The following is a 16,908-nucleotide window of genomic DNA, read 5'->3' on the forward strand; positions in this document are numbered from 1 at the left end:
AACCCCGCAAATTTCTCTACAAGTTTCAAGCTTCAAGCAATCAAGTTCAAGTTCAAGAAATCAAATTCAAGCTCAAGAACGAAGAACAAGTCAAGATTCAAGGAGTACGAGTTCAAATTAAAGTTCGTGCTAGTTGAATTCAAGATCATCGTTCCTGAAAACAAATTTAGATTCAAGATCAAGCTCAAAGGCCCTTGGATTTATTTACTATTGGAAAGAAGAATCAGAGGATTCATAGAGATTGTACACTTAGAAATTTGAAATAAAATACTACGATTGTTGCAATATTTTTCAGTCTTGATTATTTTCCTGACGCAAATTTATTGTCTACAGTATTATAAGAAAGAATTCTTTCCATTTTTATTTAAATAATTATTTTAAGTGGACACAATTTTTTTTTTTTTAAAAAGATTGTAACGTGAATCAAAAGTACATATAAAAACATGTGATTTTGAATAATTCATGAAATTCTTTTTGATGTTATTAAATGTAACATGAAAGCTTTAGGTGAAAAATTAGTCATACAAATTTAATGATAGAGTACTAGTGTTAGGTGACATTCTACACCTAAATGACGCACGTTGAATAATAGTAATTGTTTGTCAATTTGGCAGAATTTGACGTTATTGTGAAAACTTGATGGTGACATGATAAATGATTCGACGGCTGAGATTAATTGAAAGAATGGTGTATACCAAAATGTGTGTACGCACATTACAAACCAAAAGTTGCCCGTGCAGATATTCACTTTTAGATATTTCTGCCTAACCACATGGTTTCTCAAAGGGTATTTATGTAACTTGACGAAAATCTAACGCCGTCAGAACCGTCTTTTCATTTCTTTGTAGGCATGGTAAGGCAAACTGAAACTGTGCAACCCACTTGACGTCGACGTTTGTCTCTTAAGTCGAAAAATACCGAAAAATACTCAGCAGTTGCCACGTGTCAGTCCTTCAAATATGTCCTGATTCGGCCCAAGCCCTCGATCTCCCTTCTTTTGATTCTCCTCAGTATACTGACTGACGTGGCATATCTCATCCTACGTGGATACTATGGGGCCTACATTTTGTCCACGTCATCCGCTTCGATTCGTCCCAACTTCCAAGTTTCTTATTATTACCTCATAATTAACTTTCCGTGGATATAGTAAAGTGTTTCTTCGCACAACCAAAATCTCCCTGTGAGAAAAATAGTTAGAAACCCCTTCTTGTTTTTACTCGATAAAGCAATTCATTTCTATATCTGTTCCTTAATTTTCTGTAAAATTCATTATGATATAATTACTAATTTTCTCTCCAAATCAGTTATCATGACTCAGTTGCTCTATTTTTTGCTGGGTTTAACGGAATTTCGATTGAAAAAGCAATCTCTTTAACTGCTTTCTCGATGACCTCAGAAGGTGCGTCTCTATTAATTATCATCAAATTCAAGTATATATTGTAGCTGTATGTCTATTTTTGTTTTTGGTATCTGTCTTTCTGCTATGCAATTGTATCATATGCTTAGTATTAGTCTCTGTGCTGGTTAGTACTAGGGTTTGGTGTGTAATTATAAAGTAGTATTTCAATATTATTGATTTTGTTATTCAATTGATCGTATATTTATGACAGTAGTGTCCGGGTCAGTTTGTGCGCACTTCTGTCTATTCCGCCGGGTACCTGCTACCTAGGTACTCGGTAGCTCTGCCTACTATGGTAATGGCTTAGGCTGATGAGAAGAAATTTACCTTGTGTTTTTACCTCGATTATTCGATTAATCGTCTAACATTTCTAATGTGGAATGGGTTTGAGAAGGTTTGTGTTATGAAGAATTTGGGTTCTTGATGAAGAAGCAATGCACAGTTTGTTTTAGCTGACAAGGATTTATGAGAGATTATGCCGGTACCACATCTTCCTTTGCATTAGTATTTTTGGATCTGGTTCACAGGGAGTGTTTCAATGACAATAGTTGGTGATGAAGAAAGAGAAATGCCAGATGAGGACAAGGTTATTGGAGATGGGATTTCACATGAGAGGCTAAATGTAGTTCAGGATAATAAGATTAACACTAATACAACCAATAGTGATAGAATAGATGTGAGAGGGAACACATTGCAAGCTCAAGGTGGTTTGAAATTGCAACAACAGCAACAGAGTCAAGGGTCGGTAGTTTGTTGGGAACAATTTCTTCATGTCACCTCCATTAAAGTGCTGCTGGTGGAGAATGATGATTCTACACGACATGTCGTCTCTGCTTTACTTCGAAATTGCAATTATGAAGGTTAGTTCTGTGTTATTTACTATTGTCAAGTTTGAGTTTTAGCTTGATGCAATGTTAGCAAATAGTTAAAATTGGATTTTTTTTTAAAAAAACTTAGGTTGTTCTTGTATCTGCATAGCTTTCCTTTTATCCTTTCAACTCTATCTTGCAATATTCAAATACAACTGGCTGAAAGATTAGCGAGATTTTACATCTGAGTTTGTTTTAATTTCTGGTTATGACTATTTGCGACCAATCGGATATTGCTTATAATATTGGGTACTTAAACAAGGATATTGAGGTATCATTTGCAGTATATTTGTTTGCATGTTTTATCACTAGATGCTAAACTTGAGTTGCATAATGGGTTGCCATTGTTTGTCAACCTGATGGATATCAGAGTAGTTTAAAGCTGAAGTCTTTTGGGGCTTTAATTGCGAAGCAGAATTAAAGTATTGCTTTAATAAAGGAAAGCACTAATGAAGAAAAAATAAAAAAATGCATGTGTAATGCAACAAAAACAACTATTGTAACAAAGGAATTGAAATAACTGCTATAATTTAGTGGAATATATGGAGTAAAAATCATATCAATCAAGTTGAAAAATCATCTTAAATTTCTGATTTAGATGAAAAGACACGGACAAAGGCTTTCAAAGAGAAATCCAGTAACGAATGAAATGAATAGTTGCGATTCTGCAAGGATCTTACCCCTCTTCTACTTCAGAATGACTCAAAGAGAAAGATCTCAAATATTTGTATAACTTAATGCATGTGGGGTTTTTTTTCCCCTCAGAACATCAATTTAATATTGCTTTTAAAAAAAATTGTTAGTATTAAATAGTTCTTTATGCTTGTCTCAGATGCTGCTAACCATGTTCTATATCATGTAAGTAGAGTTACTATACCATGTAACTAGAGTTACTTGAAGGGCAGCCAACTGCAACTGAAGAGCTGCTGAAATCCTTCTCCTGATCTAGCAACTTAGTTCCATTCTAAATTAAAATATAAATGGGTTGTGGTCATCTAATTGGTATCTAAATTTGTGAATCTTGTGGATGAAGCTATATACTGGCAGCAGAAATCTTTCATGATTTTCATACTGAAAAATATATCACTTCAACTTAATATGATGTTTTAAGTTTCATTTTGTGTGATATTTGGTCAGAGGAACCTAATTCGTTCTCTATGCTTTTCCCTTTTTATTACACTTTAAATGCATGAGTAGTATCTGTTGTATTTGTTGTAAATATCTTTTGTGTGGTTGCTCTCTTACCACTTTTGTATTCTTTATTATCATCTCATAAACCTTTGTTATTTGCAGTTATAGAAGCAGCCAATGGATTGCAAGCTTGGAAGATACTGGAAAACCTGACCAATCATATTGATCTAGTGTTAACAGAGGTTGTAATGCCTTGTTTGTCAGGCTTAGGCCTTCTATGCAAAATCATGAGCCACTACACACGCAAGACTATTCCTGTGATCAGTAAGTAACCCCTGCTAGTTTGGCCAATTCTTCTATTGTAAAACTCTTACTATACCATGTTTAATTTTGAATTGATACTATTAACACCTGATGAGGGCTATGTGTAGTGATGTCATCTCACGATTCAATGGGTTTAGTCTTCAAGTGTTTGTCAAAAGGTGCAGTTGACTTCCTGGTAAAACCTATACGGAAGAATGAGCTTAAGAACTTGTGGCAGCATGTGTGGAGAAGATGCCACAGTGTGAGACACCATTACTCTCAATATCATTTTTCTTGTAAGCTTCTTGGTGTAAAATGAATGGATGATGCATTGATGTCCATCAACATACCTAAATAATCAGTTAGTGTTAGTTATGGAGATTAGTCTCTGCTAATTTGTTCAGTGGGCTGTTTTTCTAGTTATTGGCTGTTTCTTTAGTTGTGTGTAATATGCCATTTCTGTAGTCTGTACTCACCTTTTAAAGCTAGCCTTCCCAGTATTTTGGTGTACTAATGTGATTGATTTGGTTTCATTTTCTCAGTCTAGTGGAAGCGGGAGCGAAAGCGGTACTCAAACCCAAAAATCTATAAAATCAAAAAGCAGTGAGAAGTCTGAAAACAACAGTGGTAGCAATGGCGGGGAAGATAATGGGAGCGACGACCTAAATGCTGGTAACGGCAGTGATGATGGTAGTGGCACACAGGTACTGCCATTTGGTTGACTTCACTAAAAATAAAAGAACATTGTGCAAAATCTGCCTTTTAGCTTATTTGTCATTTATTCATATGCAGAAAATAACAAATGATAGCAACAGTCTCCAAAATGGGCTAGGACTCCTCTTTCATATTTATTTGAAGCATTAGATAATTGAGGTGATTTCCTTTTTTTTTCTTCGGAATGTTCTACTGATTAGTACATGTAGACGAGAGTCTGAGACAGTATATTGACACATTTAGAAATTAGAACACTAATTTCTGCAGAAAATAAACGAGGTAGAAATATAAGACTTCATTTGAGTTAAGAGTGCATTGGTTAGTCCATTGTGAGTTAAGATAATTTTAGATGTCCCAGCAATTGAAACCAGTGCTTATATAAGTTTCTTACAGAAAGGAAAGAAGTAAAAACTCCAAAATTTATTGTGTTTTTCCTTAGTCACATTATCATTACGGTTCAACATAATAGTTCTATAATGGTATCCCCGTTAAGCATTAAAATTCCAATGATTAATGACCAATAGAAGTACATAATGATTTGAATAATATTTTTTCCCGAGTCTGAAATTTTTATGATGCAGAGTTCCTGGATAAAGCAAGCTGTTGAAGTTGATAGCTCTCAGGCAGTGCCTCCACAGAATATGTTACCAGAGTGTTCAGACAGCACTTGTGCACAGGTTCTTCATTCAAATGCAGAAATCGCTGCTAACAGGAGCGCAGACATAAACGCCAAAAGAAAATGCCAAGAAGGAGAAGAAAAACCTGGTAATGATTATTACTCATCTTTTTCTCCTCTTTGGTTCTAGCTTCTCTTGGTTGACTGAAATGTATCTATCATGTGTTTCATTGCAAAAGGAAAACCCTACCTCATAGGCATACCTAGAAATCAGAAGTCACAATCTGAAAATGCAATTCAGATTCCATTCAAACTTGTTAGTGCGAAACAGAAGAGTCTGCTGGAAATAGATTCCAATGCAAGCAGTTTTAAGATGGATAAACACCAGGCAAATCTAGATGGTAATTGTCCATCCACTGAATATCATGATGTGACTGCTGAGACGACTCATCCTCGGAGTGACAGCAGAGAGCTGAACAAAGCTGTATTAGAAATCAATAATGCATCCATTAATGAATCTAAACAGCCAGTTCTTGAGCTAAGTTTGAAAAGGCTAAGAGGACCAAAAGAACCAGGAAAAGCTGCTCAAGATGATCGCAATGTTTTGAGAAGATCAGATCTTTCAGCTTTCTCAAGGTTTGGAGACAATAGTTACTAGTTTATGCTTTCTAAACTATTTTATCAGAGCTACTGCTGACTTCCTTTGTTGGATGGGTAACTTTCAGCAATTTACCTTTTGCTCTGTGGGTGGGCCATTTTGCAGGTATAATTCGTCCTCAAACCCTACTAGGACTCCTCATGGGATCACCCTAAGTAGTTCTTTAATTGATAATAGCCAAGAAGTTGCCAAGAAAGAGTTGGTATGTGATATTCCAACTCATACAAATAAGAAATTACAACATCCGACCTCAAATGGAATTGGCAATAACATAGATCTGGGATCCACTACTAATAAACTTTCTAAGGAACTATTCCTTTCTAGAGATAAGTCAGAAGCAACATCGACAATTAATGGTTTGCAACCATCGTCAGCTTTCAAGCCTGTAAAAATTGACTTCAGAATCTCCCCTCAGCAAGGACCACAAGTTAAGCCTTGTAACATGCAAGCCACAGCCAATCTTGCTCAGCAAGGCTCTCACACTGACATCCTAATTCAGCACCCTCATCAGCACCACCGATATCATCATGTCAACGACCTGGATCAGCATTGCACTTCCAACCATGTTGATTGCTCATTGAAAAAACTGGCTGTGGGTGGACCAAGTTGCACTTCGTCCAATATTCTAGCTAGGCCTTGTGAAGGGAACCCTGAATATCAGAGTTTGAACAGAAGTGCTTCTGGTAGTAACCACGGAAGCAATGCGCATGATGGAAGCTGCACGGCTATAAATGCTGGAGGCACAAATGGGGAAAGTGATAATGGATTAGCTGGCAAAAATAGAAGTGGTGATGCCAGTGGCAGTGGTTGTGGAAGTACGATAGATCCTTCTAAACTTGCGAAAGCAGCAGCCTTGACCAAATTTCATCAGAATAAGAAAGAAAGAAGCTTTAAGAAAAAGGTATATTGGAACATACCATTTGTAGCTTATCTATCCTAATCTTGCTTTCATCAGTGACCTATCCTATTCCTACTTTTCTTGTGAATCTTTGTGCTGAAGTACCTTTGGCATCAGCATATTACACTGAGAGTCTCCTAATTCACTTTTATAAGACACATAAAATCTCAACAGCCATTCATTTTATTTTTTTTGGTAAATAAAGAATTTTACTAACCAAAACGTAAATATGTACAGCTCAAGGTGTAGAAAAAAACATAAAATGGGCTAACTCTGAACAAACAGGTCCCAGAGTTTAGCTAACTAACATCTGCAGACAACTTGCACCCCTCTTTTCCCCTCCTAGTCGCTATTGCTTGTTACACATATAAGTTCTAAGGATAGAAGTTCAACTGATTCTTCATACTTCCCCTCTAAAAGATATCCTGGATCAATTGCCTTGTCACTACATCACTGTCTCGCTGCTTGTGTTGGAAGCACCTATAATTTATTTCCTTCCATATATTGATATGTGCACCCTGCTAGAGACATTTGATATACTTCAGCTGCGACAGACTTTCATCTAGCATTTGCCACAGCCCATCTGATTTCTTTTGCCAATGCCCTGCCACCCTCTGAATTTCTTGCCACCCTCTGAATTTCTTGCCACATTAGTATTCTATTCCAGATGTTTACAGACACATTACACTCAAAGAATAGATGGGATATACTTTTTTTCTTCTATGTTGCACAGAGGACAGATTTTGTCAGTGACTACTCCCCACTTAGCTAGTCTATTTTTAGTAGGTAGCTTCCCATGCAGTGCTAGGATGAGAATAAATGTCCATTTGGGCATCCCCTGATTATTACACACTAATCTTCTCCATTCCATTTTTTGAAATAGCCCTCGCATGCTGATGTACATCTTTGTAGAGAAAACCTCACCCTGTTTTAGATCATGGGTAATCCAAAAGATCCGGAAGGCAGCCAAGTTCATTTCTTATGCTTTAGAGTTAATTTCTACTCTAGTCCATTGCACACAGACACAGCGTGATATAATAGTATAATTCTGCAATTTCATCGTCATCTTATGACCATGACTCCCTTAAATTAATTCGTTGGTAAATGATAGTATCTGTTGTAGTTTTCTAACAAGTAGTACTCCCTCCACATAAAATTAGGTGTCACAAGTAGATTGACATGAAATAAATTAGGCAAGAGCTGAAAATTTAATTTATCTTGATGGAAGTGGAAACTTTTGGATCAATTTAAAATAAATTGATGGTTAAAGTGCAATTTTTATTCATAAGGAAGCAGATCAGTCAGTATACTATTGTCATACCTGGTCAATGTGTTTATTTGGTGTTATATGTAGATGGCATAACCATTTTAGCCAATGACTATGAGAAAATCCAGTTAAAAAAGATATCAAACCAGTCATTTTCAAACCAAGTATTTAGGAAATCTAAAATACTTTCCTGGTTTGAGGTCACCTAATGGAGAAATGATACTGTTATTTCACAAAAGAAGCATGCATTAGCTATTTTTAAAGAATATGATGCAGTGCAACGTATTGAGTCCCATTGATCCGAATAGTAAACTGTTGTCAAATCAGGCAAAGCCATGTCTAGATCCAAGTCTCCACATAGTTGGGTTAAAGGCTTAAAGCACTAAAAAAGGAGCTCTTCGTTTGCTGCTTTTGGCAACCGGATAAAACCATTGGCTTATAGTAATATTCTAGAATTAGAGGCTGCAAACAAAACTTAAGTCGAGTTACTTTTATTTAAGTCCATTAATTTCTGCAAAAGTTTCTACTCATAGTGGGAAGAATATACCAATCCTTAAATGATTGCAGAGGCTATATCATGTAAAAGGTATGTATAGTCACTGTTTATTCTTCATATGCTCTAATATTAGTTCCAAATTTACTTATATTTGTGCCTCTTTGATGAATAAATGGCTCTGTATATTCCCCTGGTTCCAGTTTGCTTCGCGCTCTTAATTGACACCTTTCTATATTAAAAAGCTGACAATTTACCTTTTCCATGCTGCATTGACGTGACTTGTTGAAGGTCCCACGGAATCAAAAATAAGTCGTTTGCTACAAGAGTACTTTTCATATTTTATGTATATCTAGCTTACGTGTCGGAAATCTTCCGTTTTTAAATTGTCTGGTCAAAGATGCTTAAAAAAATTGAGATGGAAGGAGTAACAGTAGAAACTTTTTCCTTTTAACCTGCTTACCTGCCAACAGTATCAGGTTTTTCTGAATCCAAAATACAAAGACACATCAGAAGTAGTAAAAGAAGGAAAGGGAGTTGATTATGTGATTCCCGGAGGGATAGGCTTCTTGGAACTTTGACGTGCAAGTGACAGTTAACTTTAGCAATATAGTTTAAAAGTTTTCAGCGGCTTTTGGATCCTCAAAAGATTCCAAAAGAACGAGATGCCAATTTGGAGGACATTTTAAAATAGTTATGGATGGATGAAAATTTCTTATGCATGTGTGATTCCATGGTTGAAATGTAGAAGTACTACCGGGGTGTTAAGTGATAAAAGGATGCCTACCAAAGTGAAAGGTAAGTACCGTAGAATAGCTATAAGACCGGCTATGTTATATGGTAGTGAATATTGGCTGCTAAAGTCCAACATATCCGCCAAACTAGTGTTGCAGAAATGCGAACGCTAAGTGGGATTGCGGTCATACAAGATTAGATAAGATTAGAAATGACCACATTCGCCAGAAGGTGCAAGTAGCATGCATTGAGGATAAAAATGAGAGAATGTTGCTTGAGATGGTTTGGTCTTGTCCTGCGTCGACCTATAGATACACCGGTCCCTAGGTGTGAAACTGTAGTGAGGGAAGGTGTTAAAAGGGGACGGGGTAGACCTAAAATCATAAGGAAGGAAGCTATCTCGAAAGACCTTCAAATCCTTGGAATCAATGCAGGCTTAACTAAAGATAGGGCACAATAGAAAGAAAAATATGTATAGTTGATACCTACTAGTTGGGAATAGGTTTTAGACTTGAGGATTTCAGTTGTTGTTATCATTATTATTATTATTATTATATACATTTATTTATTTATTTATTTATTTATTTTTACTTTATTTTGGTAATGATGATGATTTGAGTAGAGCTTATAGAAAGAAATGAGGATTCATATTGCTGACCTCGACTTGTTTGGGACTGAGGTATAGTTGTTTTTGTTGGTGTTTGATTCTTTTGAGTATGAAATGAGCTGAGTATGTATGTCAAATGACACTTCTATGTTCTTTTATCTAAGTTATAAACTGATAACTAACATCGTGGATCAAACTGTTACTTTTGCAGGGAAATGGACTGTAATTTTTAAATTCAGATAGGCAGTACTTGAAGCATCATGTATGAACCTCTTGAGCAAATTGTAAGAGAACTGATTTTTCTGCTTCAAAGTCAAGTGATCCTAACTAGTTGAAGCTGGTCTACTACCTCTCTGCATCATACAGTTGATTGTGAGGAACACACATATTTCCAGTTTCAGTAATCTTCCTGCTGTATCTTGCATGCCGACATTCAGAAACTGATAGGAGTGCCTTATATGCTTAGGGAGTTGAATTTTAGAAGGAATAAGGTGACCTCAAAAGAGAACATGAGCTGTAGACCTAAAAGCTATCTGGCAAATTGCATGCAACAATCATGAAGTTCTTCATTTTCTGCTATTTTGCTGAAGTCAAATGGCTAAACCATACATTTGTGCCAGGATAGCGTAGTCGCAGTAATCTTTTCTTCCTTGAATTGTATCTTTTGATTCGGTACCAAACAGAAAGAGGATAGCAGAACTGTATCGAGGATATTTTCTGCGGCAGTCAGAGCTAAACAACCCAAGTAATACTGCAGAATGATGATTGAGTCGTACTTCCTGATCCTGCATGCATTAAGTTTTATTGTTCATAATAGTGTCTTGTACTGTGAGGATCTGGTCATGTAAAACATATAGTCAGATTTAACCATTTATTCCTGGCAGATATTCACTGTGCCAGTAATCGTGACTTGTTATTTGGGGGGGGGGGGGGGCTGCTGTTGCCTTCTATAATAACAACTTGTCACTCTTCATCTGTGTTTAATGAACAAAATATATATGGTTTGATTCTGTTTTTGATCGATTTGTGTGTATGACATTCTGACGCTCGGATTCCGCTCTGTTTAGCATTTTGGATTCCAGCAACAATTGGATCTCTTCAGCGAATTGGTATGAACCATTCTTTGCCATGAAATGTTTTAGTATCTCATGTTACATGGTTGCTATTTGAAGGCTTGAAGCTTATTTCTTCCTACACAAATCAGCAAAATACTACCGAAGAAAGAAGAAAAGTTGAGCATGTGGGTTCCATCTGACCTCATGTACAAAACAAGGTAAATGGTGTTTGGTTATTCCTCATGCTTATCTTTTTCTCGTCTTTTGTTGGTCGGTATTTACCAAGAAGGTAATCACCCATTTGATTAGCTTCCATATTCTGTTTGTTTTGTCTCCCTTTTCCTGCAGAGCCATCTTATCCCAAACTCATCGTATCCTTTCTACTATAGATAGTTGACTACAATAATGCAAAAAGGGAGCAACCTTTTACGTAAATTGCTTGTGCTTTGAGCTACTAGTCTAGTTTTGATTTTATCACCCATGTGCTTGATGCCTAATTATGGCTATTCGACCATTTCCACAAATTACTACCCGTTGTTCTATTAGTCTGTTCCTAAAAGCGACAAATTCTATATGTGAAGATAGTTTAACTTTAGACTTTTTCATTTCGCAAAAAATTTCATACCATATTTGAAATCACAAGCTTCAAACAAAATTCTTTCTTATATGTCAATTACCACACAAATTGAAGCGGAGGGAGTAGTATTTCTATTCTCTTTTTGTCTTTTCCTTCGATTTTGCTCCCTATTATGACCGTCACCATTCAGTTGTATTAAATTGATCGTCGGCAATCTAGTGAATGGATCGTCAATATTGATTCCAATTAAAAGAATTAACCATGCCGGTGCTTTTTTTCCCCTTCTGGATAACTAAGCACAAAATAAAGACGAAGCCATTGTAAGAAAAAAGAAGAGAAAGAAAAGACAAATTTAAAAATATCGGAGCAATTAATTTAATTCAATGGACATTGCATGTTGATAATTAATAATCAATACTTCCTCCTTTCCACTAAGTCACCATTTTACCTTTGATACACTTATTAAGAAAATACGAATTTCTAGAAAAAAAAATATATTTATTAAATTAATCTTAATTAATTATTAACTTGACACGTTGGAATATGTAAATAAGGATAAATTTTATAAAATAAAATTAATTTTTTTTTGATAATATAAATAAACACTTATTTTGAACTAAATTAAAAAGATAAAAGATCGCGGAATACCTTAAATGAGATTTAAGGTTCTAAAGTTTCAGGGATGTGTCATATATATCTCCCTAAGTTCCATGTGTTTACTTGCTACCCACCAAGTAATGTATATGGCGATATGCTGACAAATGGCAATGAATCAATACACACCACCAAAAGCCCTTCCCAATACTGTATATGCATAGGTGTTGTGTTTCCCTATCTAAATGTATATGCAATTTTATATCCTCTTCAAGTTCCTCCATTTCTTTTATACCTAATCCTTGAAACACCACATAAGAAGGTTCATCTATTTCTTCTAACTGCTTTATAAGTACATCAAATGGGCTTAACACGGCCTTGACGGAGGCAAATTTCGGTCCGAACTTTACTCTGATCGAAATGAAACTCTTCTTCTTTCTTCTCCCAGTCCTGAAACTCGGCCCGGGCCCGTTCTCTAGCTAACAACTGTAGTTCCTCTTCCCGTTGGGCTTTTTCCATTGCTCGTTCTTCTCTCCTTTTTTTCACCTTTTCGATTTCGGCCATTTGTTCTCTCTGCCTATGCTTCTCTGCCTTCATCGAGAAGGTATCGAGCGGCACGCCAAGTGTGACTACGTCTCGTTCGATTTTCTTCTTCCACACGAATTTCTCGTTCAGATTTGAATCTCCGAATGGATTTGAATCGTTAGAGTAACCGCAAACTTTCTGTACTTTCAGCTTTTGTCGCGACTTTCATTGCCTTCTTCTGTGCTTTCTTAGCTATATATAATGTGATTTCTTCTTCAGTAATTCTCCTCTTTTTCGTCTTCTTTCGCTCGTCGTCAGTACTCTCTTCATCGGAATAATCATAGTCTCTCATTCTGCTTTTTGCTTCGGCGGCCGAGGGATTTGGTTAGAGGTCGAATAATTGGGTTTTCGAGAAAAAACGCAAGTGGCCTGTGCTTTTATAAAAGAGTTACTACTATAATACTTGGCGCGCGTTTGTACATAATAATTGTAAAATAACATATAAATGGTATTTGAAAATTAAAGTTGTGTTTGTACATAAATATAATTTAGAATTATTTTTTTGAGTGATCTAGAGTGAATATTTTGAAAAATAAATTTTTGGAGTTTTTCGCAAAAAATTTAAATTTATTTTTAAGTGAAAATTAAAAATTTTATGCCCAAACATGAATTTCGAAAATTTCAAAAGTGAATTTTTTTCAAAAAAAAAGTAAAAGAAATTCATGGCCAAACAGGCTTAAAAACCCCGCTAAACTATCAACTTTTTTTCAGTTAAACTATTATGTGTCATTCAGCGCACGTTAGAGTGCATGTGCTAACGTACGCCAACTGCCATGGGGAGGGGACGATCGAAGAGAATTGCAACCACGAGCCAAGTAACTGATTACGCAGGAACAAACACTCCAATTATGAGGAATGAGAGCAATATGGTTAGAGATCAAGGGGAAGCTCCAATGAAATAGTGGCCGCCATTGTCAACCACGAAGGAAGGTATGAAAACTCCACTGGATAAGGGTAATCATAGTGGTAAAGTAGTTGTTAATGGTCCGATGATACATGCAAGCCCTAATGTAAGCAAAAATGTGACAACTGGTAAGAGTTCTGTACCAATTACTGGTGAACTGGGGGGGGAAAAGGAAAGGGACTACAACAGAGATAACTCAAGCTCAAGTGAATTTGCCTTCTATAGAGGCTGATAAAGGGCAGAAATAGTGGGCAAATCTATTCGTGGGATCGAAGTTTACAGCAAAAGGTATGGATCTGAGTTTTATTGCACCAACTATAAAAAATGGTGAGCTGATTGTGGAACTCTGCAAGGAAGAAATTAAGAAGGAGACTCAGAAGTGGAAGCAAGCGTTAATTCTGTATGTTGTTGGAGGAAGTCCAACAATAGGTGCCATGGAAAGGTACATTGCTTCAGTATGGAACTTTGTAGCAAAGCCTAAGGTGTATTTTCACAATGATGGATATTTTGTGGTTCGTTTCAATTCTATTGAAGATAGGGATGAAGTGATGTATTCAGGACCTCACATGTTGAATAACAAGCCTATCATTGTCAAAATGTGGTCTGCTGATTTTGACTTCAATAAAGAGGTGCTTCAAACTATACTAGTGTGGGTCAAATATCCTAATTTGCTTTTGAATTGCTGGGGAAATAGGTCACTAAGTAGGATAAGTAGTGGTTTGAGAATCCCTCTATATGTTGATGCTTGTACTACTCAAGTTGATAGGATCTCCTATGCAAGAGTATTGGTGGAAATGGATATTACTAAAGAGTTGCCTAGGTCCATCAAGGTGACTGATCCAAATGGGAGGGAGTTTATTCAGGAAATAGCATATGATTGGGTCCCTGAGTTCTATACTAAATGTATGCAAGTTGGCCACAAATGCAGAGTAGATGAGCAGCTAGGACCAAAACTGAAGGCTAAGAATGCAAAGCAGAAACATGAATGACAACCTAAACCTGTACCCAAAGTGCAGGAAATTGTTGTTGAGGAGCAATCGAAGTTGATAGAGCCTAATATTGAAGGAAATGCTAGCACTAGTACATTGGTTGCTAGTGCTGGTATAGGAGCACTGAAAGGAAATAAAGAACAAGTGTGGCAGACTGTTATAGGAAAGTCAGCAGCTAGAAGCAGAGAGCGGCAACCAGTTAATGCAGTCAATGTGCTTAATGGTTTTAATCTTCTCACAGAGTCTAAACTGCAGCTAGCAATGCCAAGACAAATGGAGGAAGGAACAAGTAGACAGCGAGGTAATAATGGGCAGGAAGGGACTATGCAACCCCTTTTCATACCTGTATGAAGCTAGTAACTTGGAACATAAGGGGCTTAAATAAATCCCCTAGACAAAAATAGGTGAAGTGGTTCATTCGAAGTAATAAAGTACATATGATTGCATTATTAGAGCATAAAATAAAAGAACAGAAGGCTATGCAAATTATAAGAAAAATTACACCTGGATGGGCATGCTTAGACAACTATGAATATAGTAGTAGAGGAAGAATATGGTTGCTATGGGATTCAAGTGAAATAGACTGCATAGAGTTGTGTAGAACTTCTCAAATTATACACACTTCAGTTTATGTTAGGAGATTGGATATGAGGTTCACTTTTACAACTGTATATGGATTGCATAGTTTGGAAGATAGAAGAAGTCTGTGGGGTGAACTGACAAGATTACACTCTATACAGCAAGGGCCATGGTTGATAATGGGGGATTATAATGCCATTAGATTAGGGGAAGATAGACCAATTGGTAATCCTGTGCACGAGCTGGAGGTCAAAGACTTCAATGAGTTTATTGAAAGCATTGGATTGACAGAAATGAAAACTAGTGGAAGGAGCTTTACATGGACAAATAGACACACTTATATCAAGATTGACAAAGCTTTGATTAATGCTGAATAGATGTTGTCCATGCCACACTTAGAGGTATGGATTATGGATCCACATTATTCTGACCATTCCCCACTGAGTATAGCACTGGAGGAGGATGAAGATTGTAGTCCTAAGCCATTCAAATTTCTAAATCATCTAGTTGAACATGATGAGTTTATAAAGATAGTAAGTAAAGCATAGGAGAGGCCACAGGAACAAAACAATATGAGGAATGTCTGGCAGAAACTAAAAAGAGTGAAGCAGGCTATGAAGGTGTTAAACAATAATAAGTATAATGCCTTTGGTGATCGGATCAAGGTATGTAGGCAAAGACTAATTGCTTTGAAAGAACAAATGAAGGATCCTGGTCAATCTGAGGCCCTAATAGCTGATGAAAAAGAAATGAAAGTATAGTTGGAGAAATGGTTAGGGGAGGAGGAAAGTATTATGAGGCAGAAGTCAAGAGTAAAATGGTTAAAGCTAGGTGATGCCAATACAACATATTTCTTTACAAGTATGAAAAACAGATACAGTCAGAACAAGATCAAAAGATTAATAAAGTGTAATGGGGATACAGTGCAAACAAGGTAGGGAATTGAGGAGGAAGTGACATGGTTCTACCAACAACTATTAGGTTCCTTAGCAAATGAGTTGCCTGCTATTAATCCAGCTATCATGAGAGATGGTCCTATGGTGAATAGAGTGCAACAAGTGCAACTGATAGTAGAGGTATCAAAGGAGGAGATATATCATGCTCTAAAAGGCATAAGTGACAACAAAGCCCATGGGTGTGATGGTTTCAATGCTTTATTCTTCAAGAAAGCTTGGCATATAGTAGAAGACACAATTACAGATGCAGTAATGGAGTTCTTCTCAAGTTCAACTATGTACCAGCCTATAAATTGTACAACTGTAACACTTGTACCTAAGGTAAAAAATCCTTCTAAAATTACTGAGTACAGGCCAATATCATGTTGCACACTACTTTACAAGCTTATATCTAAGGTCCTAACTAATAGATTACAAGGAGTGATGGATGGGTTGGTGGATAAAAGTCAATCAGCTTTTGTTTCTGGTAGATTGATACTTGACAACATAATACTTAGTCATGAGTTAGTTAAAGGGTATGGTAGAAAAGGTGTTTCTCCTAGATGCATGATGAAAATAGGTATGAAGAAGGCTTATGACTCAGTTGAGTGGGGTTATTTAGAGCAAGCATTGACATATCTGCAATTGCCAGGGAGATTTGTGCAATGGATTATGAGATGTGTAACAACAGTCTCATATTCCATCATCATTAATGGGCAGCCTACTAGGCCATTTCAAGCTAAGAAAGGATTGAGACAGGGAGATCCACTATCTCCTTATCTATTTGTATTGGCTATGGAGTATCTGACAAGATTATTGAAGACTCTCAAGAGGGATCCTAACTTCAATTACCATCCTAAATGTGGCAAAATGAACATAGTGCAACTGAGCTTTGCTGATGACTTATTGTTGTTCTGTCGAGGTAATGCTATATCTGCTCAACTACTGTTTCAGTGTTTTCAGAAGTTTTCAAGAGCATCAGGGTTAGTGGCAAATGCTA

General features: G+C 36.5%; 2 protein-coding genes across 2 annotated transcripts; both read left to right on the forward strand.

The window, feature by feature from the left end:
* Positions 1-1,139: 1,139 nt before the first annotated feature.
* LOC107759873 (two-component response regulator-like APRR7) lies at positions 1,140-10,710 on the forward strand. Its single transcript, XM_016577881.2, has 9 exons — positions 1,140-1,399; positions 1,794-2,259; positions 3,562-3,723; positions 3,831-3,964; positions 4,245-4,406; positions 4,998-5,181; positions 5,272-5,668; positions 5,796-6,591; positions 9,902-10,710. The coding sequence occupies exons 2-9, from the start codon at positions 1,938-1,940 to the stop codon at positions 9,914-9,916; spliced, it is 2,172 nt and encodes a 723-aa protein (XP_016433367.1). The 5' UTR covers positions 1,140-1,399; positions 1,794-1,937; the 3' UTR covers positions 9,917-10,710.
* Positions 10,711-13,695: 2,985 nt separating this feature from the next.
* On the forward strand, positions 13,696-15,350 carry LOC142178279 (uncharacterized). Its single transcript, XM_075247609.1, has 3 exons — positions 13,696-14,316; positions 14,422-14,695; positions 14,848-15,350. The coding sequence occupies exons 1-3, from the start codon at positions 13,696-13,698 to the stop codon at positions 15,348-15,350; spliced, it is 1,398 nt and encodes a 465-aa protein (XP_075103710.1).
* Positions 15,351-16,908: the final 1,558 nt, after the last annotated feature.

The sequence above is a fragment of the Nicotiana tabacum genome, chromosome 24 (genome assembly GCF_000715075.1).
Source record: "Nicotiana tabacum cultivar K326 chromosome 24, ASM71507v2, whole genome shotgun sequence".
Lineage (NCBI taxonomy): Eukaryota > Viridiplantae > Streptophyta > Magnoliopsida > Solanales > Solanaceae > Nicotiana > Nicotiana tabacum.